Source organism: Corvus kubaryi, unplaced genomic scaffold, assembly GCF_017639235.1.
Source record: "Corvus kubaryi isolate FWS band 111438036 unplaced genomic scaffold, C.kubaryi_AGA036_p1.0 37398, whole genome shotgun sequence".
Lineage (NCBI taxonomy): Eukaryota > Metazoa > Chordata > Aves > Passeriformes > Corvidae > Corvus > Corvus kubaryi.
The window spans coordinates 53,842,858-53,870,332 of NW_024581137.1; the positions used below are offsets into that span (position 1 = coordinate 53,842,858).

Genomic DNA, 27,475 nt, shown 5'->3' on the forward strand with positions numbered 1-27,475 from the left:
CCTCTAGGAATTTGTTAAAATTGCTCGCTGGGTATATGAACTCGCTGCTTGTTTGGTCCTTTTCAGCAGTAGACCCCTCAGACCCGCAGATAAAAACTGCAAGCCATTGATCAGGGCTCTGCACAGGGGAACAGCAGTGACCTGCAGCAGCTGTTTGTCCAAGCCTGGAAAACACCAGTGACAAAGCTAATTAATTCATTTCTCAACTCCTTGCCTTCTGTTTAATGCACATGCCAGCAGTGAACCACATTATTTCACTGCAATCCAAATGTCTCACAGTAATGCGACAATGTTCCTCTAATGCTTGTTGAGAATTTCATTAAATCATAAAGTGGGAAAGCAGTATTTTGGTTTGTTTCTCCTACTGGGTTTTGTTTCCCCCTATTTTGCTTCACTCTGAATCCCCAATGTTTCTATTACACGTGATGATGTTTCAATATTATTGAAACTATTAAAAGTTTTCTTAGTATTTCCAAATACATTTTTATTCATAATGCTGTTTCACTAAAATGCCCGCTTTTCTACATCAGCTCTTTCTCTCATTACTCTAATAGATCTTACTAAAGCTCTAATTCCACATTTACAGTATAAAATGATGGTTACCTGTTCCATCCACTAATTTACACACCAGCACATAGTGCAGCTAAACAGAAATCTGCATTTCTACACTTTTAAAGTATGTTAAGACATAAAAATCCCAAGCCCTCCATGCCCTGTGCTGGGATTTATCTTGTAATTGTGAATGTTACTATTTATCTTGAGAGAGGAATAATACAGTGGTGCTACACACACCTGTGAGCATGCACAGGCATCACTTCCAGACCTCACGGACACTCGAGTGCAAAGTTTCAACAACCTTTTGCTTCCAGTGTGAAGGAAAAAAATCTGAGAGTGTATGAGATTGTTACCATCCATCAGACATAACAGAAAGGTGTGGGCATCTTTAAAGACCAAAAAGGAAGAAAAAAATCACCAAAGCCAGAATTCCATAATTAAACATATTTATGCACTATTATCCACATATACACTAGGCAATATTACAGATCACCTGATACTAAGGAACAGTCCTGGTTTAAGGTGGGATAGAGTTAATTTTCTTCCCAGTAGCTGGTACAGGGCTGTGTTTTGGGTTGAGAATGAGAATAAATGCTCAGTATATAAACTGGGGGGGAAGCTGGCCAGGTGCCACTGCTTGGGAACTGCCTGGGCATCAGTCAACAAGTGGTGAGCAACTGCCTTGAGCATCACTTGTTTCTCATATTCTAGTTCTATTATTATTATATCTTTCTTTTCTTTCCTATTAAACTCTCTTTATCTCAATTCACTAAGTTAACTTCTTTTTTTCCAATTCTCTTCTCCATCTACTGCATTCCTATTTCACATTTTGAATGTTCTCTTCTTGTAGGTTCAAATACAGCCTGGGAATGGAGAAGGACTTCAAAGATAAAATCTAGATATTATCATACTACCCACACTGATCCACAGATCATTTCAATGAAATAGTCCCTAAACAGACACAAAAAAAACCCCACCCTAAAAGTGTTTACCAAAAATTGCAGACTTGTCTTTCTGTTACTTAGGTTTCTATTTGGACAGTGGAGCTTGGTGATTAAGTTTTCTGACCTCTTGCTGTTCCACTCCCCAGTGAGATGATCATTGAGAAAGACTTGTTGGTGATGCACTGACACTGAAGAGATTTCCACAACACAGCAGCAGAAATTAACTTTTAGCAGCTGATTTGTGCCCAACTCCTGACACAGAGCCCTTCCTTAGAGCTTTTTTACAACTGTCCTTCCATCTCAAACAACTATTTGGCTTTCAAACTTCCTTCCCCTCAACCAAGAGATCGAGCATCCCTCCTGACAGCTGTATCTGAAGCAGAAGCTTTGATCCAGTGCCTGCTGAACTCTCTTGATCTCAGCCAGCGTCAGAAGGTGCTGGATCAAGGTGGAGGGTCTGGAAAATATTAAGTCGATACAGTGTGTGGAGCCAAGAGATAAATCTGGTAGAAAAGGGAGAGGGGGAGAAGGAGAGAAGGAAAAGCATTCGCCTGAAGAGGTTTCTTCTTCATTTTGCACAACACTTCAAACTGCACAGGATTTCTCAGCCTTTACTACTGAGTGCTCTGGAAAAAAAGAAAGAAAATCTGCCGTGTCACACCAAAGAGCAGGCAAATAACTGCTTTTTCTGTCAGAATACAAATAATGTATTTTCCCTCTTTCTCTGGTGCCTTGTCATATCAGCCTCTGTCTTACTGTACTTTTAAGAGACCTACCTGGCCCTCAATTCTTGTTGAACAAAGCAAACCAAGACAGTGCCTATTTAAGAAAAATCCCCCACTAACCCAAGATTTGTTCTGTAGCATTCCCATGATTCAGCTGAAAGGGAAAAAAAAACCAGTCTGCTGTGTGAGAAAGGATTTAATTGCTCTGGTTAGAAGAATTAATATAGACAAGCACAAAGAATACAAAGAAAGGAAATTCCTCTTGTTGGAAACTGAATTTTGCTCTTGGATATGCATCTGTAACTTCTTCTGAAGTTAGCAGCATATCAAAGGCAGGATTAGGCCATAGGACATTTGCATCCCTAGCCACGGATCCAGACCAAGGGTGGGAACAAAGGGCATCTTAACCAGCTGAAATTAAGAAACATTTTAGTTGCCTACCTGCTCCATTTCTGTAAAGGTGCTCTGCTCCTCATCCTCCTCCTCGATATCTGACTCTCCCACAGCAATAGGAACACAAATGGACAGGTCAGGATTGGTCATAAAATCATCATCTGTAATTCCTGGGTGCTTCTCTCCGCTTTTATTCACCCCATCCTCAGCATGATTCTCCTTGTGATTCTCCATGTCTTTGCCAAGCTCGGCAGTGGCGTGGCTGTTCACACAATTGTTGAGGGCTCCTGGGTTCTGGGCAGCGAGTTTCATCATTGCCTTCTTCTCAGCTGTGGTCTTGGGGTGCCGGAGGACGTTGCAGCAAAAGTTCCACGTGGCTTTTTTGGCATACTGAAGGCCCCTGTTGATGCGGGCAAAAGCGAGCTGCAGGTTGTTCATCTCCCCGTCCTCGTCTGGGGCTGAGAGGTTGTCAGCGCTGAAGGAGCTCAGCAGCAAGGCAAGGAACAGGTTGAGCACCTGAAACGAGCGAAGTTCAAAGGAAATCAGTGAGCTTTAAATGTGGAGGGTGGAAAAAGCAGGGTCTGAGTTTCATCTCGTCTGTGGCGCCGTAGCACCACCATGGAAATCCCTCTAATTACAGGTGGTTTCAGTAGGAAAAGGAGTCTGCAGGCGTTTTCAAACACATTGACTTCAGGTGCAGCAGTTTAGCATGGACAATAATACACTCTGACATTCCCTTTTGTCCTTCCCACCCCCAACACCCCAAAACATGGAAAATAAAGCTCAGAAACAGAATACAAAAAACACCAAACAGCTGTGGGAACTCCTCACTGTGGCCTTTAGTGCTTAAACAGGGTCTATAGGAAAGATGGGGACAAACTTTTTAGTAGGATTATTGTAAGAGGAAAAGGGGAAACAGCTTTAAACTAAAAGAGGGGAGTCTCAGACTAGATATAAGGAAGAAATTTTTGATGAGATGGTGAGGCACTGGCACAGGTTGCCCAGAGAGCTGATGGATGCCCCATCTGTGGAAACATTTAAAGTCAGGTTGGACTGGGCTCTGAGCAACCTGATTTAGTTAAAAATGTCCCTGCTCACTGCAGGGGTTTGGACTAGGTGCCCTTTAAATGTCCCTTCCAACCCAAACTCTTCTATGATTCTATGACAATGACGTACATAGGCAAGGCACTTCAACCAAATTGTACATCTGGAAACATTTCTAAACATTTGTATGCATTTTCACTGACAGTCTTGTTTTAAATATCCTCTGGGCCATGAAGGAAATCTATCATGACTGCGAATAAACACCTCAGAGGTCATATAGCTTCAAAAACTTCTCCCTCCAGGCTAAAACAAGCCATCACAACCAGATTACTGTGGCCAAATCCGAGCAGGACTCACTCCCAAAGCAGGCTTGGTCCTGAAAATGCTGTTACTAGTCAGGAAAAAAACTGTTTTAAGATTTCCACAGGTGCATGAAAAGATCCAAACTGAACTGGAGATTGTGAGTTACCTTCCTCTTGTTCTTGCCACTTCAGAAGTCTGTACTTTTGCTGGCAGTACATGGCAAGATTAGACACAACTAGGCATTTAAGTGACATATTTGATGGTTTAAACCTCTTTTTACACCCCTGCCCCAAACAAATACAATTATATCCAATAAATAAACCCAGCTTCTTCTCAAAGGCTACTCCCAGCAATATATCTTTCAGTTCCTGTGTACTGGACATTACATCTGCCCGTGGTCTGGGAAGAAATAAATTACACCTTCAGTTTTGGATTCACAAGGGCTAAAAGTTCACACTGGAGGTGGATGCCTTGGATGACAGGAATGGGACAGAGGTGACTCAAACTAGTATCAGCTAAAATACATTTACTTCAAAATAAGCTAGTCTCAAATTGCCTGGTATCAACTCAACTGCTGCCTGTACAAGGTGGTTGGGTGCCAGCTCTGGGCACTGCAAAGGAGAGGTCAGTGCTGCAGCACTCCTGCCATTTACAGTAATAAAATGGACTTTGTGCAGGTATTTTCTCTGTGATCTCTTAATGCTACCAGAAATACCTGTAAGCCCCGTGACTTCTCTCTTTCTGATAGTACTTTAAGTTGATAACACCTGCTACACCAACACAAACACCATAAAAGTACTTCTGTTTAACTGGGCCTTACAAAAGAGCCACAATCTTCTGCTATCATCCCCTTACCCCGTTCTCTCTTATTTCAAATATTCTGAACATATGGGATGGAATTCTGAAAACCTGGTCCTAATCACTCTGATGACACTGTATTTGAAGTGCCCTGTCAGTGCTGTTTTGAAAAGCACCTTTTGCAATCACCGTGACTAAAAACAAAAGCAGTTGGTAGCACAGCAGATGCCCCCGTCCATTAGGAACCACTGAATAAACCATTGCTGCCCTGAGCACTACCCTGCTCTGAAGTAAAGCGAGATTAAAGCTAATTGTTTCTTAGCTGGCCCACCACACTGACAGCTTGTGTGGGTCTCCTCATCACTGTGGTGGCCTGGTGTGAATCAATCTTTCCTTTCATGCCCCACTCGCAGGTATTGCAAGTGATGCTGTCTGAAATGAGAGTAGTGGATGTGCAGCCAAGCAGGTGGGAGCCCATCAGGGAAGGAGGCACTGAGAGATTCCCTTTAGCCATTTTCAACCCAGTTTGACGGGGGGATGAGGTCTCAGAGATAACCACATTGCTACAAGTGGCCTGAAAATAAGCATGTGTGTAAATAAGAGATGCTTCCCAGGCCCCAGTGCACAAAGAGCTTGGAACAAGCCACCCCACGTATCTCCCTCCCTGTGACAACCTAAGGACATAGGAAGCAGCTGGAGGAAGGGAAGGGATAAAGAAATCCAGAATAAAAATCTTCTGGGCTCTATAGGTACAATTCAGTTACCTTAACAGAGGTGTCTGCTGACATTTGAGGGTATCTGAGACATCTGCACCAGACCTACCAGAGGTCTGTGTCTTCCCAAAGCTCCAGCTGCCGTCCAACCAGGGCATCCCAGTGTGCTGCAGCAGGAGACAGGCTGGCCAAATTTAGGGAACTGAATTACTCATCAAGGATGGCAGCAACCTCCAGCCTCAGACACCAAACCCTGAGGAGCTAACATGGCATCTAAGCCTCATTTCTACCAGAAATTCATCACGTGGACTGACCAAGCACAGGTGACTGTGCCAGGGCTACATGCATCTGCCAATATGTCCAGTGCCAACTGACCCTTCCGTGCCCAAGTCATCCTCAGGCAATTGCCCAGAAGGACACCCTGTTTTGGGAGATCTGTATCCAGCTGGAGGCCAGGATGGACTCCCTGCAGTAGCCCCAGGGGTCCTCAGAGAAAACTGAGTCAAGCCCTAGACCACTGCAGAGTAGTGGTGGCTCAGACATCTTTCCATACGGGAATATCTCCATGTAGGCACATGAATTTTGTTATCTGAAGCTGACCTTCATCATGTACTTCGTTAACTCTGCTGTTCACAAAAGGTTTGAAATGCTTTGTTTCACTTTTCTGTGTTCATTTCCGACATCCAACTACAGTTAGAGGATTGTCTGGATACACCTGCAGGTACATGTAATAGGTGGTAGCATCCTTAGTGTTGTTATTTACCACGGGTTATTAAGGCAATGTTATTTGCTTCCCAGAAATGCAGCTGACAATTTGCACAAAGAGCTATTTGCACTTCATGCTTTTAGCCAAAAATAAATCTCAAAAACCATTCCCTGCTTCCTTTAGGAGCAGGTAACCTCAGAGTTGCATTGCTGGGCATTCGAACAGAATGAACTGCTGAATAAGCACTTTATGTTTACTTATTCCCACATTTCACTGTACACTGCATTTTCCAGAAAAATATATGCCTAACCCATGACACACCACATTTCCTCTAAAAGGTTACTAATAATACCCAGTCCTCCTGGCTGCTAACACAGTGCTTTCAGTTTAAGTAAAAGCAAACTAAAGATTACCTCAGTTTTCAAAAGCAATGGCAGATTTGTATGTCCATATGGATCCCCTCAAAAAGAAATCTGCTTTGCAGTGACACCAAGCAGCCAGACTGTGCAAGCAGGTCGCTTCTTTGGTCTTTGAGGTTGGGAATCAAATGACAGATGCACTCAAAGAACCCCAAATTCTTTTAGTATAATTACATTAAGCTTTTAGCCTAATGACAATCCAGCATGCTTTCGTCGACCTTCTCACTTTTAATGCCTTTTCCAAAGCTTGTGACTCTGGTTGGGCCAGTATAAGGCACAAATGATCAGATTAAGCCAGCCTTATGTCAGGTGCATCCCTGAGGTGCTTAAGCTGGAGTTTTCCCAGGATGTCTGTAGACTGTGGAGACAGTCTGGCATCCCAGGGATGCTGAGGAGCTGAGCTGTCTCTGGCAGTGCCTACTGAAGACTAAGCAAGCTTGGATTTTGTATCTCAGAGCTGGATTAAAGGTGATGCAGGTCAAATAAGCCAGACAGAATCACAGAATATCTCAAGTTGGAAGGACCCATAAAATCATCAAGTCCAGCTCCCTGCAGGACTACCTAAAACTAAATCATATGGCTAAGAGCATCGTCCATTCTCACACCCAGCAGGTGCCCAGGTAGCCCTTCTTGGTGACAATCACACTTCAGGCCAGTGGTGACCAGCCTTTATAACCAGGCAGCCTTCCCCAGGTTAGAGGGGAGTCCAGGGTGTTTCAGCCCCACCCCAAGCAGCAGCACACAGGTAATGAGCCCGGCACTGTGCAAAGTGCTGCACCAATTCTGTGGTCACAGCAAGTGAAGAGCACAGGGGGCCTGGAGCTGTGAAGCTGATTCCAAGCTCCCCAGCCATGGGGAGGAAGCGGGCTGCTGGAAGCACCCCTCCTCCCCAAAAAGCCCTGCACAGGGACTGTTGGTGGGGGCTGGGAGATACATATGCTGCTGTGATAGGCTGCAGTCTGAATATCTCAGCTCCATCATCTCCTTTTGTGTCAACACAGGACAAAACCAGACAATTTCAATTCAGATTACACCTTCTCATCAAATCCTGTTTGGAGGTATATCTACCAATGCGGTTGCTGAAGTTAAAATACTTTTGGAACAAAAGCAGTCAACTACTTCCTCCTTTCCCTTCCATCTTTTTATTTACCTTTATTTGGCAAAAGTGGAGAAATATAAATCCTTATGTATTTAACCTGTGTCAATCAGTCAGACAGCATGCAGGCCTCCTGAGCTCCTGTGAATTGATTTAGCACTGCATCCGCTGCCCTAGACCCTCACTGGTGTCACCCAGAAGGAGGGGAGGGGATTTGGCACTGTGCTCAGCACTGCACTGAATATAGGCTGAAAACTCTCTGGAAGTCTACAGCAGGAATGGTGTTGCACCAGCACAAGTTCAGTGGCAGGGTTAAACCATCCCCAAAGCGAGGTCCTCAGCTGCTGGTCTTGTTTGGTTGCAGAGGATCTCATGTGAGCTCACCCACACAGCTTCTCCTGGAGCGGCATCTGCCTTGACCACACACTGCCAACAAAACAAGTGAGTTTGAGTTTCAGGCCCCTGCTCCTTATCTGTGCATGAAGTTTAAATGAACTTTCACAATGAGCAGCAACCAAGGCCAGACTTTCTCATCTGCCCAAACTGTACAGGACAAATCCTAGCAGGCTGGAATCAGACAGGATCATCCTTGCAGGGAGAGGCTCATAGAGCAGAGCAGTTCAGGAGCTGCTTTCAAGAGAACTTATTTGCAGCTCTGTGCCAGTGTCTGTGCAGGACACAGAGGACAGGAAGGACAACAAGGGACCTACATCGCTTGAGGGTGCTTCCCTGTGGAAGAGAAATTTCCTAGGAGCCAGCCAAGCTGTAACAACAGGGTCCAGAGCAGAAAATATGCCCCATCAGTGAAACCTATCATGCAAAAAAGCAAGCCATTAATCCAGATGGTAATCCTGTGGCAGCTCATTGTCACTTCTGTCATTCAGCTGCATAGGAAAGCCCAGACAGTGCATGTGAAGTACCTGCCAGGATCATCAGCTACTCATTTAATACTTTTTTATTGCGGATAGAACAGGGCCCATACACCTGCAGGGCCTGGTAGATACAGACCAGCAAGAAGCTCTTCAGGCACTCTCTGCCCAGCGAAAATATCTAATTTTCTTCCTTCCTGTTCACGGACAGCAGTGGACATCTGCACTGTTCTTTGGCTAGCACAAACAGGAAAGAAGCAGTTTGTTCTTCAGAGACCTTCTAACAGGCCTAACACAATAGGTACCAATTATTATATTCTGTTTACTGTAGCAAAACCCACTAATCTGCCACGAAAAACTGCTCAGAAAGGGGCTTTCATTGTACCAAGTGTTAGATCTAAGTATAAGACTGAGATCTGCAGTAATAGGTCAGTAACATAGTCAGTCTCTCTGGAGGATTATTTCTTTCCTTGGAACTGTATTTACCAATCCTTTGTAATTTTCATCCCAGGGCAAAGTCTACTAAGAGAGAGTATTCCTGCAAAAAGCAATTTACATGATCAGTTATTTCCTATATTCCCTTTCCTATTATTTCAGCTATTTGTGCTTGGATAAGAAGCTTACATCCTCCCAGCCCAGTTTCTCTTTATCCTGCAGTCAAGCTCATAATCTCATTCTTCTGATATCTTAGTTTCTCTCTGTCAAAATGATCATGATACCACAAGATTGGCAAGAGGTCCCTGTGGCCTGGGGCAACTGCGGGAGAGCACAGGGTGGAGCAGCATCGATCTCCTTCATGTTTCTTGTCCAAGATCAGCAAGGAAAACACACAGAAATTGGGATATGAATTTCCTGCCTTGCAGCCACCCAAATTCCCAAGTGGAATGTGTCTGAACCCACAAGCAGGACACCAGTTGCAGATTAGAGGCTTGTGGGGCACTGTAGTACCACTGTAATACCAATTCTTCCAACAGGTATTTTTTCTCATCAACTCTGTATTAATCTCTTAGGTGAAATAACTGGTTTGTCTGTTTATATATAAGAAAATGAAATTTAATATAGACAAATACAGTCTATTTCCTAAGTAAAATCTCTGAACTACTTCATGATGGTAATGAGAGTGGATGTTTTCCTCAGGAAAGAAAAAACTAAGTAATATGGTAAGAATACTTACTTCATATGCAAAAAGTGGCTGTAATTTCAGTGATTTCATATGAACGATTTCTATTTACCCAGAAAAGGGGGAGAACAAGGCTTGATTTTACCTCTGGCCTATGAAGAATAAATAGGGAGGCTGATACAGCTTTAGCTATCTTCAGGCAGACTCTAGGAATGGGGTGAGTTGAGGGTGTTCCCTCTACTCTGAATGTTTCCGTGGTATTTACAATAAAGCTGGGAGTTTTACTGACCATTCTCCTCTTCAAGTATTGACTTTATGTTTCCCTACAGTTTTGGTGTCTCTGGTGCAGCTGTTTGTCTCTGAGCAGTGTGGGACAGAGAAGTGATGCTGGGTGGCAGCTGTGCTCACCCATGTTTGATGGGGTTGGGAGTGATCATCCAATTTCTCACATCAGAGTATAAAGGGGTATCTGTAATTAATAGGGCAGATTCCTCAGTCCTGTTCTTGCCACTTTACACAGGAGTAAATTTCCTTGAGTAATAGATGTGTAGATAAGGCCGGTATTTATTCTCCACTTTTGTGCCACACAGAAGATTTTTTTAGGTCATTTTAAGCTGTCATTCATCTCTGCCCTCTTTCAGTGGAGCTGTAAAGCTGCACTAGCACTGAGATATGTCAGATCTGGCATGGCTACATCCTGTTGGGAAGGGGAGGCAGGCAAAGTCAAAGCAGCATCAAGGGCACACCTCAGGATTGCTCTTGCTGCCAGCCTGACACACTGGGGCACACGATGAAAATGTCTCTGCAGAGGGGGAGGCTGGACTGGGAGGGGAGGCTGGCTTGTCCCCAGCTCCCATCTCACAGGGACCAACCTCTAGCCTCTGCCTCTACTCATCCCCAGGTTCTGCAGCACCCCACAAGCTGAAAGAGTGAGGTGTGCCTGTGTCCTTGTCACTTGAAACACAGTCCTTGAAACACAGATCTGAGGCAACCCATGACACTTCTTACCACAAACCTGCTGGTTGCCTCATGTTGCCAAGTCTTTTTCATTTGTTATCCACCTACATGCATATAAGTGTGCAGACAAACTGTACCACTCCAAGTCTGGCCAAGAACTATTGAACTGAATTTAGATTTCTTTTGCAGCTGATGACTTTCAGTGTTATTTATTTCTAAGTATGTCCCTTAGAAGTATCAGAAGATGACTCTTTGGAAACCAAGTGTTTTCTGATCTGAAATTCTAAGTCTCCAAATGTTATATGTGAGGAGGGAGAGATGGTGAGTGGAGGCAGATAAATTCTTTCCACTACTGGAGCCACGGAGTAAAAAACCCCATGTTCCTGCAGGTTTTTCATCAGATATCAAAACAACACTAATTCACCACAGTAGCAAGGGCTCCATCAGAACTGCTGTGGACTTCTCAAACCACTGTCTAGACAGACAAAACTTGCTATGAGACAAGTCCAGTTGAAAACTTCTCCCAGCAAAACCAGCTGTGTTTGTGATGTTAAAGGCTCAACATACCCCAAAAACATCAGGGGAACTACGGAAAATTTATTGTTTGCAAACCAAGAGACAATTATCCTTATGCTAAGTCAACAAAAGTGTTTGGCTGTCCTGGTGAGGAGGATGTCAGGACAATCAGAGAGCAAGACAGACTGCACAGTCTGGGACTGACTGAACACACTGGAGAGTCTTTGCTACTGCTGCTCCCTGCAAGGAGTGAGGATTAGTGAGAAACACCTGCATTATTCCTGGAATATTTTCACTGGCTGCATGCAAATGACAGCTGCTCTACCAATTATCATACAATGGCTAGACACAAGAGAAAAAAACCCTCTAATTTTGGAAGTTTAAGCTCTGCAGTTTTTACCTGAAGACCACACCAGGCCTAACCCTACAGGGGCTCACATGGAGGACACTGCCTAGTCCAGGCAGAGTGAGTTACCTGGAGTTGTTCTTTTACAATTCAGATCCTACACCTCCACTGAGAGGGGGACACCCAGCCATGACCAAGGACTGTGCTAAGTTTTGCCCTCTGTCATCTAGAAGCCATCATGTCCCTTGGGCAGTCAGGACTGGAGACCAAGAGAAAGAGGTAATTCTCATTCACACATGGCAGAAAACATCTGGGGAAAGGTAAGCTGAAGAAAACCAAAAGGATAAAGAACCCACATGGAAACGGAATAAAAGCAAAAGAAAATCAGTGATAATGGACACAGTAAGTAATGGCTCCCAACATGTAACACCAAAGAAAAATCAGCATGAGGGTAGGCCCAGAGACTCAAAAATTAAATCAGGGAGTCAAGAAATAATTAATATTATCTTTGCTTTTTTTTCCCAGGGAAAACACAGTTTCCTTTAAAATCTCACTTTCTAATCCATTTCCCAGGTTTAATGTTATAATTTGGGTTCCATCACAAAATCACACTTTCCTATTAAGTGAAATGTGAAAAGGATGCCTCTATAGTGAATTTGGGAGATGTAAGGAGGTTCTGACTTTGTGCATTTTGCAAGTGCAGATTCCTGGGAGGGTAGAACAAAGTGACAGAACTGCCTGCCAGCCAGGAGGGCTTCTTTCAGAAAAGCTCCAAAATAGATTTCTACCAGCAATTTTGCACAGTATGAAATCTCCTGCCTTCACAGCACATGGCTGGGCTTATGGCTTTCACAGACCTCTGTTGGAGAAGCCCCATGACTCAGAAGTGGGACAAACCCCCACATTTCATTAAAGAAATGGGAGGGTTTGGCAGCAGTGGTGCCAGTTACATCTCCAAAATGAAAGCCATGCCCTGCAAGGTGGGAGGTGCTGGCACACAAACCTCACTGCTGTCCTAAAAAGTGACCCATTTCATCTGCCACCACCTGCTCCTGCATCCCACAGTGTCCTCAGTGGCCAGTCCATCCCCTTTGGTCTCTGGCTCAGCTGTGGCTGATTTTGAACATTTCTTAGTACTGCCTAAATTCCCAAGGAGATATCCATGGGAGAGAGGGTGATATCCTTATCCTACAGGATAAGCTGACTCTGAGCTGTGCTTTCCTGAGAAACCTTACTAAAAACATAAGAAAAGCACTCCAAGGGGGACTGGCTGCCAGCATCCTTCAATCCAAGTCTGTGCTCCACCACATGATCAAAGCAAACTCTTCTTTCCAGGCAAGATGACCTCATCTCTGACTTCCTTCTTATATCAGGAAATACAAAGGTATTTTGCTGATGTGGAAATTTGAAAATTGTTTTATTTATTAACTGTGTTCTGGGTGTCTGGCAGAAATCCCAGCAACTGGGGTTACTAAAAACTTTTAGAGCAAGATGGGTAAGCAAAGGAGAAATTTGATGGTGTCAGTTGCTCCTGAGGACATTTTTATGAGTTTATTCTCACTGCCACTCTGCTAGAGAGAAGGGAGGAACTGAGAGCTAGGCAGCTTGGCCATTTTATGATCTAAAAATTGCATCTCAGTAGTAAACAAAGACAAGCCAAGGCCTGTTCCCCATTCCTGAGGGCAAGCAGCTGACTTCTCTTCCCCCAGGCAGGATGGCTTTGTGGCTGCTCTCCTCAGCCAGGGCTGTTTCCCGAATAGCCAGGCACCAGCTGGGATGGGGTGGCCAGGGAATGTGCTAACCAAGACAGGGGAGGGACACTCATGGTGTTTGTTTCCATGCCTCAGTTTCTAGAGGAAGCCACCTGTCTGTGTTTTCCAACAGAGATTCTTCAGCAGGCACTTTGCACTTGCTGAACCTCTCAGAAACGGGGTGGAACGACATCCAAATGTGGGAGGCAAGAAAACTACAGGAGGGGAGAAGGGAGATGGGAGTCCTCCTGGAAGAAACATCTGCACGAAAGAGTTTGCAACACAAGGAGCATGAGAGTGCTCTTAGTTGTGCAATTTCAATGAATGAGTCTGTGTTAGGGGGGCCAGGAAGAGAAGGGAACTCATGGTGTGGAGGAGGCTACAAATAGAGGAGAAGGGGATTAAACTGCAAGTAGAGCTTGAAAACCTTCCATCCCCAAAGATTTGGGAACTTTCCATGAAAATTCAGCATGGAAAACATCAAATATATTTAAATCCAAATGCTAAGGTCACTTGGCATGTACCCACGAGAAAATTTGACTGTGACCTACAGATGGCAAAGCTTGGTCAAAACATTACACTGAATTAATTACAATAATTTCAAATGGCTTCAGGACAGAGTCTTGGAACTTGCTTGTGTATTGGGAAGGGTGAAGTCAAGATACACAATGAGATGGAGCTCGGAGAAGACGTCATGGAAAGCAGAAATCCAAAGCAATGTGGAAACAGGAGAAGGTTTGCTCTAAGTGTGAAACTAGGAATATTACAGCAGATATATGGGGCAATGTGAAAAAGGGAAATTATAATCACCTCACCTGTGGACACAGGCTGAGAGAGTTAAGGGACTTCACTCTGGAGAAGTTTCTGGGAAAATCTTAGAGCTCCTTCCAGTGCCTAAAGGGGCTACAAGAGAGCTGGAGAAGGACTTTGGACAAGGGCATGGAGAGATAGGACAAGGGCTAATGGTTTAAACTGAAAAAGGAGAGATTTAGGTTAGATATAAGAAAGAAATTTTACACTGTGAGGGTGGTGAGGCACTAGAAGAGGTTTCCCAGAGGAGTTGTCACTGTTTCATCACTGGAAGAATTCAAGGCCAGGTTGGAAGGGCCTTGGAGCAACCTGGTGTAGTGAAGATGTCCTTGCCCATGGCAGAGGGGTTGGAATGAGATGATCATTAAGGTCCCTTCCAACATAAACCATTTGATTCTATGATAATGAAGGCCAGAACTGACCAAAATGGAAGAAAATACATTTTAGGTAGAAGAAAATTAAAGGAAGGGCAGATTTAGTTCATATTCAATTACAACTAATTTAAACAAGACTCTGGCTAAGGATGATCCAAAGCATGATGACCCAAAAGAGCAAAAAGAAAAATTAACACATGAATTTGGAGTCAGGAAAATAGAACAAAAGGTACTTAAATAGCAGCAAAGAAATAAAAATTATGAGAGCGATGAAAAATCAACAGGTTTGATTCTCCTTTCCTTTACACTGTTTGCAATAATACAAAATTGATGGAGTAGATCTGTATCTGTTGGAGATTCTCCTCAGCAGTTGTGGGTCAGTGGGTTTATTGAATTTAGAGAAGTTTAACAGAGTAAGACCCAGACAAGTGGACTTTCGGAAAGAGGAAGAAATGTGGAACGGTAGCAGGAGACCAAAGTCAGGACCCCTTTGACTGCAGGAATTTCTTACAGTTCAATAAGACCCAAAAAGGCAGGAAATTGGTATCTAATCCTGTGTACTACATTTATCTTCCAAATGCATTTTTCAGCATTTTTTCTTGGGAAGCCACAGACCCTGTAACCACATATGGGCTGGGTGGAGAAATCCAGATATGAATGCACACTCTACACGGAAAAGATACGTTCCAGTGTCTCTTAAATATCATACACCTGCTAAGAAGGTTAAGTCTGTCATGACTCACTGGTTGTTTCACATATTCATTTTAACAAGATATTTCTAGAGGCAACTGTTAGAATGAACAGCTCACTGCTTAGTTTTGGTGAAGAAAAAGAATATTTGCCACAGTTTGGGGTTTTTTTTAACAAAAGTATAAGCTGTTTAGGAGTAGTGAATAATGTATTAAATTTGTACCACCTGGTCTATCTTAGCATTAAAACTTTGCCTTTCCCTCAGCACATGCTAGGAATAATTCTGTTGCTATTACCCTTTCAATGACATCCAGACAACTTGCACTGTGACATTAATAAAAGGAGACACATATAGTTGTACCTACCTTGCACACTCTTGCCCAATTAAATCTGACTCAGTGCCTTCTAGATTTTTAATAACTACCCAGCTATTAGCAAGAACTTAACCACTGACAAACCCCTACTTACACTATTAGCCAAGGACACATGTAGTATGAAAAATGGGCAATTTTACCCTACTGATGCCTACTACATCAACAGGGCTGCAGTTTTCAAAAGAATAACTTATCTCCACTTCGACTCCCTGCAATACAACCAAATCTCAACAAAGAATCCACTAGAGCCTTCACAAATAAAATATGTATGAGAACGTAAAACCTACATATGGTGTATCTTATTAAAAATATTTCATCTTGTCAGTAGTTCATATAATGGAGTCAATGCTTAAACAATATTTTTAGAGAAATATCTTTGATTTGGAAACACAATTAGAACAAAAGGCACGAGGATGGTTTCCAAGGGGTTGGGTCGATTGAATTAATATATTATCATTCTTCTTCCTTCATATTTCCAAGGCATTTCGCACCCATGAAGGTTAATGGGAGACAGTTTTGTATTTCCTTATATATATGCCTATGGAAGAGCACTAGCATTATTAACAGATTTTTTTTCTCTCTGATATATCCCAGTGACTCATTTATAGATCAAGAAGCAATATTTATAATTCTACTGATGAAAATCTGCACCAAATGCCAAAATCTGTCATGGTCCACTAATGAATCTGCTTTGGATTATTGCTTTGGGAATTCCTTATGTCACAAATAAATTTAAAAAAAAGTCATAGTCCACTTCTTGTTTTCAGCCTCCTTTGAGCTGCATCAGAAGGAAAAGCTCACTCCTCTTCTGTATGCCAATTTTACTGGGATTTGAGCTATTTGTATTTTCAAAAATCTACCTTTCTGCGGATGAATATTGCAGGGAAAAAATTGGCAGATTTTAGTATATATTCAACATGAATAAATATAATTCCTTGAAAACAGGGACTGAACCCACCTGTCCCCTAACAAGATGCAAGCTCAGATTTAGTCACCAAGTGCCAAGACTCAACTCTTCAGAAGAAACAACTGAGCCTGTAGCAGGATACAGACTCTTATAAATTGGAAGTGACAGAAAGAAGCAGACTACTTTTTATGAGTAGGTTTTGAGAGTAGTCAGTCCTCCCATCTATTTTCAGGTGCATTTCCCTCACATATCTTGGGTGAAGCAGCCCTAAACCTCCCAGATTTTAATAGACTCCAATCAATCTACTATAGAATGGCATTTTTGAAACCCAGCAGTCTTTGATGGCTCATCATAAATACAGTGAAGTTAATTTCCCCAGACTTATTACCATCAGCATCTGGTGTTACACATGGGGGCGGGATATATCTACCCAATGAAATAAATCATAGTTATTTATGTGGGCACTGATAAATCATACAGCTTTTCAAGCCTGGAGTGTCAGGCAAAAGCTTTGTATTTAAAGTAACCCATAGGAGGATGGAGGCTTTCCATCTCTACTAGGAGCCATCAGAGGCAACTGGACCGATTGATGATTGGTGTCAGGATTTTTTTTTTGAAGCACCAGATTATGCCGTCTGTTTCTGGTGGACCTTTCTTTACCCCTGAGGATGTTTAATACTTAAGTAGATATAGCCAGATGTTTGCCCAAAAGCATTGACTACCTGAGTGCTCTGCATCACAGGCACTTCTCAAGAAAGGATGGATAATGGGGAATACAAATAGCCAAAATTGCTTTGGGACACATGGACTGTTCAGGTAGCTGGCATGGAAATTAGGGAGGGAGAAGCTGGGAGATGCGCTGGGGTTTAGCTGCCTCCCTCTGAGGTCTGAGCTCTCCAGTATCACACCAAATGTTCCTGCTGCCAGCCGTAGGCACAAGTGAGTAGAAGCACAAAGGACAGTGACATGCTGACAGTTGTTCTGACACTACTCTCTTTGTGTCCTCAGTTGTGCTTATTCATGGATTCTGGGCTGCTCTTCTGCAAAGCCCCATGTGACTCGGGGAAGGAAGGAAACTCGTCTCCCTTACATAAGTGTCCAAGCTGATGAGACAGACTCAAACAACACTTCCACTTCTCACTAATGATCCCTTGAGCTCCCTGGCTTCTTCTGGACCCTCAAAATCTCCAGCCCTTGTTGCCAGTATTTCCCAGCTCTCACTATGGCTCCTGAAGCTTTCTGATCAATCCTCCTCCTCCCCGGTGCCCCACGCACCCTCCGCTCTCCGCTTTGCAGATTTTGTCTGTCCTGACGATGACTGCTCCTGACATGCCTATTCTTGCCTGTTTATCTGCTGGCCTTCTCAGCTGATGGAACCAAAACACAAATGCATATTTCCAGAATGTTGGAAGCTTCTGAAAGAGCAGATAAGGTGAACAGCTGCATCCAGGACACGAGCATTGGGGTGCAGAGACAGAGGAGAGACGGGAGTGTTCATGTAAGACTTGGGACAACCTGAACTCTCTTCACATCTCCTATGGCTTCCCTGCTCCTTGTAAAAACCTGTTTTCCCACAGGTTTCACGTAGTTGCATCTTGTCCTCTCTTCCTTCCATTGTGCAAGAAGTGGAACTGATGGATCCCAAGGAGAATATGTGCTTAGAGGGAGAAGTACAACATATAAAGCTTGAGGACACTGCAGATCTCTACTGCAGTTTGAAAATTAAAAATCTAAACCCCTAAATGTTGTAATTTGGGCTGTCATACCTTCTTCCCAAAGCTGCTTTAATTTCCAGCAAGCAGATCTAACATAGATTTGCAATTAGAAGGTACGCAATATTTTAAATTTCCACTTCATTTATATTAATAATTAGATGCAATACAAATACTACATTTCCCTCCAAGGAGATTAACCTTTATTCACACAGTGGACGTCTTCAGTGGCCCCCATGAGTAAGTCATGCTTGTCATTAAATGCAAAAATAATTACTTGATTCAGGGCAGCAAGTCTTGCTGCAACCCTTGAGTTAAGCATTACTCTAGGGATAGACAGTAAAAACCACAAAAATGGGGCTTTGGCATTCTAGATTTGTACGTAATTTGAAAAGAAAACAAGGAGATAGCTGGAAAAGTGCTATCATATGTCATCAGAGTTCCATTTTCTTTCATTTATTGACATAGGCAATCTGAATTAAAGAAGCCTTGTACTTTTTGGAGTAAAACAACCTTTCATCAGCCTTTAAAAAGTTTAATGGTCTTGAAACTCCCTGGTTTAATGCTTCCTGTCTTTTAAACATGTTGGGGTTTTGATGTGTCTTCCCTCAGTGACAGCCCTATCATGTCAGGCAGAAATACAAATCTCCATTTGAAGACCACCTTTGACCATCCTAATATGCTTTGCTTGTCTGAGCTCTTGAAATGTAAAATTGCAATCCACTTTTACCTAGGCCTGTAAGATGCTATTTTGCTACAACTTCTGATTTTACCACAAGGGACAACGATAGTTCTCTGTACCCATTTTGTTTAAACAAAGAGAAAATCTGACATTAGCATAAACCCCTTTCAAGCCCAGTTGTGATCAGTTGAGAAATTTGCAGTGATGGAGAAGTATCAGCATTGAGTGAGACAGGACTTTATGGATACTCCTACATGAACAAATTACATGCGATCAGGGATATTTTCTGGCACTGAGGGCAAATGCAAAAGATCATCCCAATCCATATAATTAAAATTCTTCATTCTCTGCACTGACCACAATATTCCAGCTGGGATAGACCCTTGCCTGTGAAGCTCCCATACAGCTGGCCAGCTGATGGATTCCCACAGGGTGGGCTACCAGTTCTCCTTCACAGGTGGCCTCATAGCCTCACTCTTATGTTCCTCAATTAGGGATCGTGTTGCTCAATTAGTGACACTCAGTAATTAATTCTAGAAAATGCTTCATACGGAAGCAAAGCCCCTGTGTTGAAGACCATGCAATCCAAATATCAGCCCTGTCTCACACATTTACATGCTGCACATTACAGCTGCTGCTTTTGTACTTTTTGTTCTGTTTTCTTGACTCTAAACATTGAACTAAAGGCAACTTTAGCAAACAAAGCAAAAAAAAAAGTATTAGATAGATACATGGAACCCAGTGACTCCTTGTGTTACTTAGGGTCTGTTATTTAGGAAAGTGATTCAGGGCAGGAAATTGCTGTGAATTTCTTCTCATAGATTAAGCTTCACATAAAGCTGTAGTCATTTCTCTTCCCCACCCAAACAATCCTCACAATCCCAAATCTCTCTCTTGCACATCTGTCAGGCCAGGATCCGTGCTAAATGACCCTTCATCCTTCTTGCCCTTTTCCTCCTTCTAGGCCATTATTCCCACCCAGGTTGCATTGGTGGTGCTCAGGGCAACGTTCTCATGGTCAGGAGGGGGGCTCTTGTAAAAGAAAAGGGTGAAGTGGAAGCACTAAGAAGTTCTCCTTGCTCCCATTCACAGAATAATTTCCTGGTTTGGGTTGGAAGGAACCTTAAAGGCCACCTAGTTTCAACCCTTCTGCCACGGGCAGAGAACCTTCCACTAGACCAGGTTGCTCAAAACCCTGTAACTTGATTTCTTTCTTTCTTGCCCTGCTGCAGAACTCTGTGTCTGTCAGAATAGCTCTGGTAACATATTTGATCAACAGACTTGGGCTGTTCAAGAGGGGAATGGTGGTGAATGACTCCTAATGAGGTTCTCTCGGTGTCTGACCAGTTTGAGAATCCACTGATTTTAACCTGATGGAGGTTTAGCATGACTTTCCCAGAATGTCTCTTCAAGGATCTGTCCTACATGGACTTGTAGAAAAGGTATGTAGGGAGGCACAAACCTCTCCCATCAAAGAATGTGACATTTCCATATTTTTGCCTTTGTCATGGACCAAATTATAACAGAAAAAATACCCATTATGGCTTCCTGAGTTGTGGAAGCAGAATAGAAAGACAGATTTCAGGCGCACTTGACTTTTTCAGAGAAAAGTTTCCACTGACTTTACCAAAGGAGATCACTTCAAATCTCATCCAAACCCTGCTGAGCAGCTCTGCTGCCAGGCACTGAAATTACCATAGGGAAACACAGGACCAGAAGGTCCTCTTGGGTCACCATATCAAGCCACATGGGGATTTCTACATCTGAGTTTGCCTCCTAGGACTTCAGGGACAGAAATAAGGCAGTTTTAGGGGCTATTTAGTCCGATATGTTTAGGTTTTTTGGGTGGTAAGATATTTTATGAGTCTGCAGACTCCATTAACCAGCTCTGACTGTAAAGGCACCTCCATGTAATTATTTCAGATGTAGATGTTCACGGTGACTGATACATATGCTCTCAAACATTTTCTGTTGGTAAGCTACTTGATCATAACATAAATATTTAAGCAGGGCTGAGTGCATGACCTTACACTTTGTATTTCATAATTCCATGCATCATGCATTAATTCAATAATGGTTATGCAATCTTGCCTACAGGATAGTCTGATACCCTAGAAATTGGTGGTGCTTTCTACCTTTGTGCTCTCAGAAAATGTCATCAGTATTTTCCTGAGTGAATGGACAGCAGGAAGGAAAAAAAAAAAAAAAAAAAGGCTAGGACTGATCCTAAAGGAGGAATTCCATCCTTAATTTTTGCTTTTAAGGAAAGTTCTTAAGATGTCACTGTCCTGGTTATAGACCCCACATCCTGACATGCTTGTGACTCCAGCAAGACAAGATCCCCATGGAAACGCAGCAGTGATTTATCAGCTTGTGGTGGACTGGGGAGCAGGGCTGGATGTGCCATGGACATACAGGGATGTGTGAACGGGACAGAGGTGGGATAACAGCAGTGCAGAACTCAGCCCTTAATGCAAGTTAATGCACAGCAGCTCCGTGGATTTAACACTGAGAGATGTCTTTTGGGTCACACAAAGCCCAGCTGGAGCAGGAGCAAAGACAGCTAGCGCATTTCTGCAGCACATCCAGCTGCCCTTCCCTTGGTGGCACTTCAGGAGAAGCTGGCAGGAATCATGCTTCATCCTGGTGGCCACCAGGGGATAAAAGGGTGGCTTGGCCAGAGTGCGTCACGCTCACCCAGCAGGGTTGGGAGGTTGTTCTGTGCGTGATGGAAGTGTCACTTTTATTCATGCACGTTGTTAGTGCCCAGCACACACAACTGTCCCCTGAGAAGTGGCTGGTGTCACATCGACTCTCGCACCAGCTGACCCACCAGAGCAGGGGGCACCAGGACCTGCCTCGTGACCCTAATTCTCCTTCATCATCTTAATAATTCCTGTCTCAGTGATTTTCTTTGTTCACCTCAGTAACATAAATATACATAAAAAATAAGTCAAGCCCTTTTGAAAACTTAACAAATAGCATAATTATTCACTTAGCTATTTCAGAAGCTCTCTCTTACAAATGAAGAAGAAACTATTATGATCTCTCAGGTTTGGCTTTACTTTCTGAAGTAGCCTCAATGACTCTAAAATGCCATCTGACAATGGCAGCACGGTTTTATTGTGCAAAAAGCAGTTACACAGCACATAGTTTTCCAAGTATATTGTAAAGTTTAGTTCCTTGAAGATGATTCACACATCAGCTGACCAACCTTAAATATAGGTTCGTGTGGCATTGCACACAAATTGTCCAAGACATTTTCAGGATATATGAATATAACCCAAAGACTAAAGATACACTAAAATTCCTTTCAACAGCTGGACTGCTCTGTAACACAATGTTGCCCAGGGCACTCACTAACTTTCCCGGCTTTTCTTCCAGCATCCCTTTGAATTTATGTTAGTGAGGCTGGGCAAGACCTGCAAACTGAACCACTGAACATACCACAGAATTGCAGAGGTTGTAACACTTTCAACACCCATTTGCAGACTTTACAGGAGTTCAAGAGCAGGTTTGCTCCGTGATACTCAGCCTTGCAGTTGGGAAAATGGCTACAGACACCACTGTACGTACTGGTCGATGAGACAGAGAGAAGTATTCAATTTAGATGCATGTGCAGATCTGCTACGCCAGAAAAAATGCTGTAAGATTTCCTCATGCCTCCAGAGACTATGGAGGCATGTAGAGTTCAAATGAGATACAACCTCAGGATAATATTCTTTATCAGAACTGACTCTTGGAACTCAGAGGAGGAACAAGGATCTCAGCAAGTTAAAAGAGAAACTTTGCTGGAACAGATGGCAATGGAGTTACACGTAGAAGTTTTTACACATGAGTATTCTTATTTGAAAGGGTTCATGGTTCTTTTTAGCTACCAGAACTTTTGGGTCTGATGATGTTATGCAAGTAAGTAAGTTGGTGAGTTCAATCAACTCTTAGTGAAGAAAGCAACAATTTTGCCAATGCCAGAGGAGTAAGATGACCTCCTGTTTACCTGATAATCAACATAATGAAATCTCCATGTTGGCACTGGATGAGTCTCATGATTCAGAATCTGTTGTTCACCACCTTTATCACCTATGAATAATTTCCTTTTTTTTTTTTCTATGAGTGACCTAAACACAAGAATCATTCCTATTTATCAGTCTTTGCCACAGCCTTACAGAACTGTTGGCTGAAAAGAGTAAAGCTAGCACTTTTGCTTTCAGCTGACCAATAACTGCAGCTTATCCATGCTGACAGAGTTTTTCAATATCTGGTTTTACACCTGGGACAGTCTTTTTTTCGAGCACTGAAGGTTAAATATATGTAGATAATGTTAATGCAGTCTCTGCTGAGCCAGATTTAATATTTAAAGAACTTATGCGCAGTTAATATCTAAGGGTATCAGATGTTGTTAATTCACATCTTTTAATAATCCATGAATATTTCAAATGTTAACATTTTCCCCAGAATTTAACACATATTATTTCCAGATTTCATCATCATACACAGAACACATTACTTAATGGCAGGGGGAGATTAACTTTCTAGGTCTCAGACTAAACTCTCTCAAAAGATATAATAAATAATTATTTTTTTCTAAATACAGAAAGTAATATTTTACCCTAACTCCTCTAATCAAATTTAATTCCAAGGAAAATTTATAGAAATGATAAGTCATAGAAAAAACTTAAATAATTTCCCACTTTCTGAGTAATCACAGTTTAATCTTTTGACTTTTATTAAAAAACCCCTAAAAAATATAATTTCCTCTTGCAATCAACATTTTCAGTGTGAAAATAACTACTAAAATTTGAGTTAAAGTACACAAAACAACACACTTTGCTTTTCTACAAGCTCTTTCAAGAACTTTTCTACCCCAGCAGCTGAGAACCAAAACATTGGGTACTTAAAAGGAAAACAACCACTAAAAGCAATCGGTAGCAAAACCCAACATTTTTTTATAGCAGCATCTACTATTAAACAACTCCCTGCATAAACAGTAAGGCCATTAGAGCCACAATGTCAAAGATGCTCTGTAAGCTGAGCAGGCAAAACATTTCCACAATGACTGAAAGCCAGCAAAGCGCTCCTTAAGATGTCAACAGGGAAATATAATTCAGTCTTAATAGGTTCAGAGCTTATGTAAGCCATGCTTATGGGATGGTCTATTAAAAAACCAGCAAGTGAGCCAGTGACATTACTGTAAACAAAACCTGCAGCTTCCTAAAACATGCAGGCTAAAGACGTTCAAAACTCCACTCAATGACACTGTGCTGTGGTAAGGTTCGTGTGTTCTGGGCCAGAAGTGAAGGGAAATAGAAATATGTCCCAAAACAGGGACAGTTGAGGTGATATTCACAGTTGTATAGAAAAGAGATCGGGAATTCCTTCAGCCCCATCAACAGCCTAAAAAATAAAATCATTATGATCAACCCATGGTGCCTTTCCTCTAGTAAAACATCTGCTCTTCTGGAAAAACCCAGCAAGCCCTCATTCCCAAGTGGTAGTGCAGTTTTGTATTTGGGATAGGAGCAAACTTCTCTTGGTGGCAACTTTGTTCATCGAATTAAAATCATGGAGCAATGTGAGATTTGCCATTTCTGGGTTAAAAAATGGTACATTTGCACACACCCACCAGGAACGGAAGAAAAAGAAAACCATCTTGAGAACTCACCACCAGGTTTCCTATCACCATGACCAACAAGAAGACAAGAAGGCACAGTGGCTGCCCAGCTACTTCCATACAGTCCCACATGGTCTCGATCCACTCTCCACACAAAATTCGGAAGATGATGAGGAACGAGTGGAAGAAATCATTCATGTGCCACCGTGGCAAACTGCCAGTTGTGCTTATCTTCTTCACATTGTCCAAGTAGCTTTTCCCAAAAAGCTGCATTCCTACCACGGCAAAAATGAAGACGATGATGGCCAGCACGAGAGTGAGGTTACCGAGGGCACCCACGGAGTTACCAATGATTTTAATAAGCGTATTTAAGGTCGGCCAGGACTTTGCCAACTTGAAGACTCGCAGCTGTGAACAGAACATAAACAACAGTGTCAGCTCACAGAAGCAACAGCCATTTCAGCCAATGAATTATTAAAGTGAGTAAAACGTGGAAGATGTTAAATGCCTCAGTGTGTGTGGTACAAGGTGATTTTAGCCATTAAACTTCCTGTTAACCTCATTACTTCTATTAATAAAACATCAGTTGGGCTTCTCGGATGAGAATTAAGTTTTCCAGAGCTATGCTCTGCCTGGATAGACATGGATAGACATGGTTTTAATGACACATTCCCCCACTGGTGGGGAAAGGATGGAAGGATGAAATCTATTTCTTAGTACTTTCTTTTGTGTTGCTTTTGCTCTTGAAAATAAACAGCCTGGCAGGCATCTGGAGAGAGGGGTTTCAGGTTTGGTACCACAAAGAGAGAAGGAATTCCTCTGTGCCTCAGAGCAAGCCTCAGTCAGATGCTATTAGCTGTTAGTTCCCAGGGTGAAAATCACCTCTGTGCTGACGATCACACAGTCTGTGCACAACACACAGCCCACTTAAGACCTATTTTAAGGATGTAAATGGTGCCTAGCCCTTGTGCTGTGTTTTCAGCTAAAGGTTTAATTTAAGCCCTATTGAAGCAAGATTGCTCCAAAAACTGAAGGGAGACACTTAGGACAGTGATGGAAAATTTACACTTTTGAGCAATTTTGGGGGAAAAAAAAATTCTTTTCTTCTGGAAAGTGTAACCATAAGGGTTTATTTTCCTGATCTTTAAAACTGTGAAGCCATATCATGGCCAGAATGATTAGCATGGACATCCTGGTACATGAAGTGCAACACAAATGTCAAGCTGGCAAGGAAAGTACTTTTCTGTTCCAGCATGTTGCCAGTCTTTCATTAACAGAACACCACTATCCTCTGCTTGACAAAGGGGCTGACAGCTAAGGAGTTCCCGTGAAAGACAGATGCTATGTTATGCTGATCAGTTCTAGGAAAAAAAAAAAATCTCTCTGTGAATAATTCAAAGACATTTTCTTTTGACAACATCTGAAAGAACAGTGGCATGTTTATAATATAATTTAGGAATAACAGTTCTGAAAACAACAAGTTATCAGCGCTTGCATTTCTTGGGCTATCAATTTTCTGCTGTCTATGCTAACAGGTGTACAGGTATAAAGTGGCAGATCTTTATTACAAATTGGAATTCAAGTATTTTAAGTGTGCTACAAGTACCTGGCACAGCTAGAAGGAATCAAATTATGTTCTCATTTACCCTGATGTAAATCTGGAACAATTCCATTTATCCCACAGCCTGTAATTAGTGTCACGTACTGTTCACCAGTTTGCAGCAATTATAGGCAGATGCGTTTTTAAGAAAATATGTTGCACTCATGTCAGAGTTTATATGTAATAAAAAAAGATGGGTAAGAACAGAAGAAGACCGTTACCAGTCGGAAGGAGCGTAAAACAGACAGGTTTCCCATGCTGGACAAACCCAGTTCCATCAGGCTTAGAATAACAATTATGCTGTCAAAAATATTCCAGCCCTGCTGGAAATAGTAGTAAGGGTCAAGGGCAATTACTTTGAAGATCATTTCTGCTGTAAAAATCCCAGTGAAGACCTGCAGAAAGAAAATATGAAGTCAAACTAACCTTTTAAGCACAACTCCTTGCTCGTGGAGTTTCCACTCACACAGGTGAACCCAGAAGAAAGCCAGACACATTTTACAAACAAATACTTGCTTTTTTTGGTGGCTGACTCTTTATGGCTATTACAGTTTTGTCTACTCTTTTCACAATAATATCTGATACTGCTGTAAACTTATAATGACATCTAACTTCAGGATCTGGATTGGAACATACATTTCCATCTCCTTCCATCATCTGAATAATCACAGTGGTAAAAAAAAAAAAGGTTAAAAAAAAAGTGTAAAGGTGCCTTTTATAAAGGTTAAATCTATTCATTTCACTGGAGAAAGCTAAGTGAATGGAGAGTGCATGTTAAGGGCTATTTGGGTTGCAGTGTATCTGCTGTATTATCCCTTTTCATTTAGTTCTTATTATCAATAGAAGGGCAATGCACACCTCCAGTTATTCTGAGGTTATTGCTGGCAGCAAAGATGATTAGAAACTCTAATTTGAGTCTTGGTCTTTTTTTTTTTTATTTTTACAAATAGTCACAGCGATTTTCTTCTCATTGCATCTTGGGAACACATTGGTTATTTATGACCCAGTTCAAATGTCATATGGTGGAGGTTCTAATTGGAACATTTTTCTTTAAAACAACTTATAAATATTACCTATGAGGCAGAGGGAGCATAGAAAGGAAGGCTGCTGACAGCAAATCCAGTTTTAATAGATTCACGTAAAGTATCCCAGAGAATCAGATTTTGTCCTTTTGTATGCCCTGCTTAAGTAACATTTTAAATGCATAGTGCAATGCTACAGTCAACTTAAAATGACAAAAGGTGAGCACCAAGTTTGTCGTATACTGTTTTATTTTCATTTCACATCCTAGTACAAGCTGCCCAGAGCTTTGTGTTTCTGGAAAATTCTGAAATTTCTGAAACAGAAATAGATACATTTGCAGAAATTGATAATTTCCGTACAATTAAAGTACATGGTTTTCTGTGAAACCATCGACATTAATGCACTTTGTTGGTCAAACAATCCAGAGGTTATGTACC

General features: G+C 42.2%; 1 protein-coding gene across 8 annotated transcripts in view; it reads right to left on the bottom strand.

Annotated features, from left to right (window-relative positions):
- LOC121671600 (sodium channel protein type 5 subunit alpha-like) overlaps positions 1-27,475 on the bottom strand; it is a 215,225-nt gene that overhangs the window by 70,910 nt on the left and 116,840 nt on the right. For all 8 annotated transcript variants that reach the window (XM_042043575.1, XM_042043574.1, XM_042043573.1 and 5 more), the window contains 3 exons: positions 26,237-26,410; positions 24,467-24,823; positions 2,666-3,133 (listed from right to left, as the gene is read on the bottom strand). In XM_042043575.1, the coding sequence (XP_041899509.1) occupies positions 2,666-3,133; positions 24,467-24,823; positions 26,237-26,410 (999 nt within the window). The remainder of the gene's footprint in view (positions 1-2,665; positions 3,134-24,466; positions 24,824-26,236; positions 26,411-27,475) is intronic.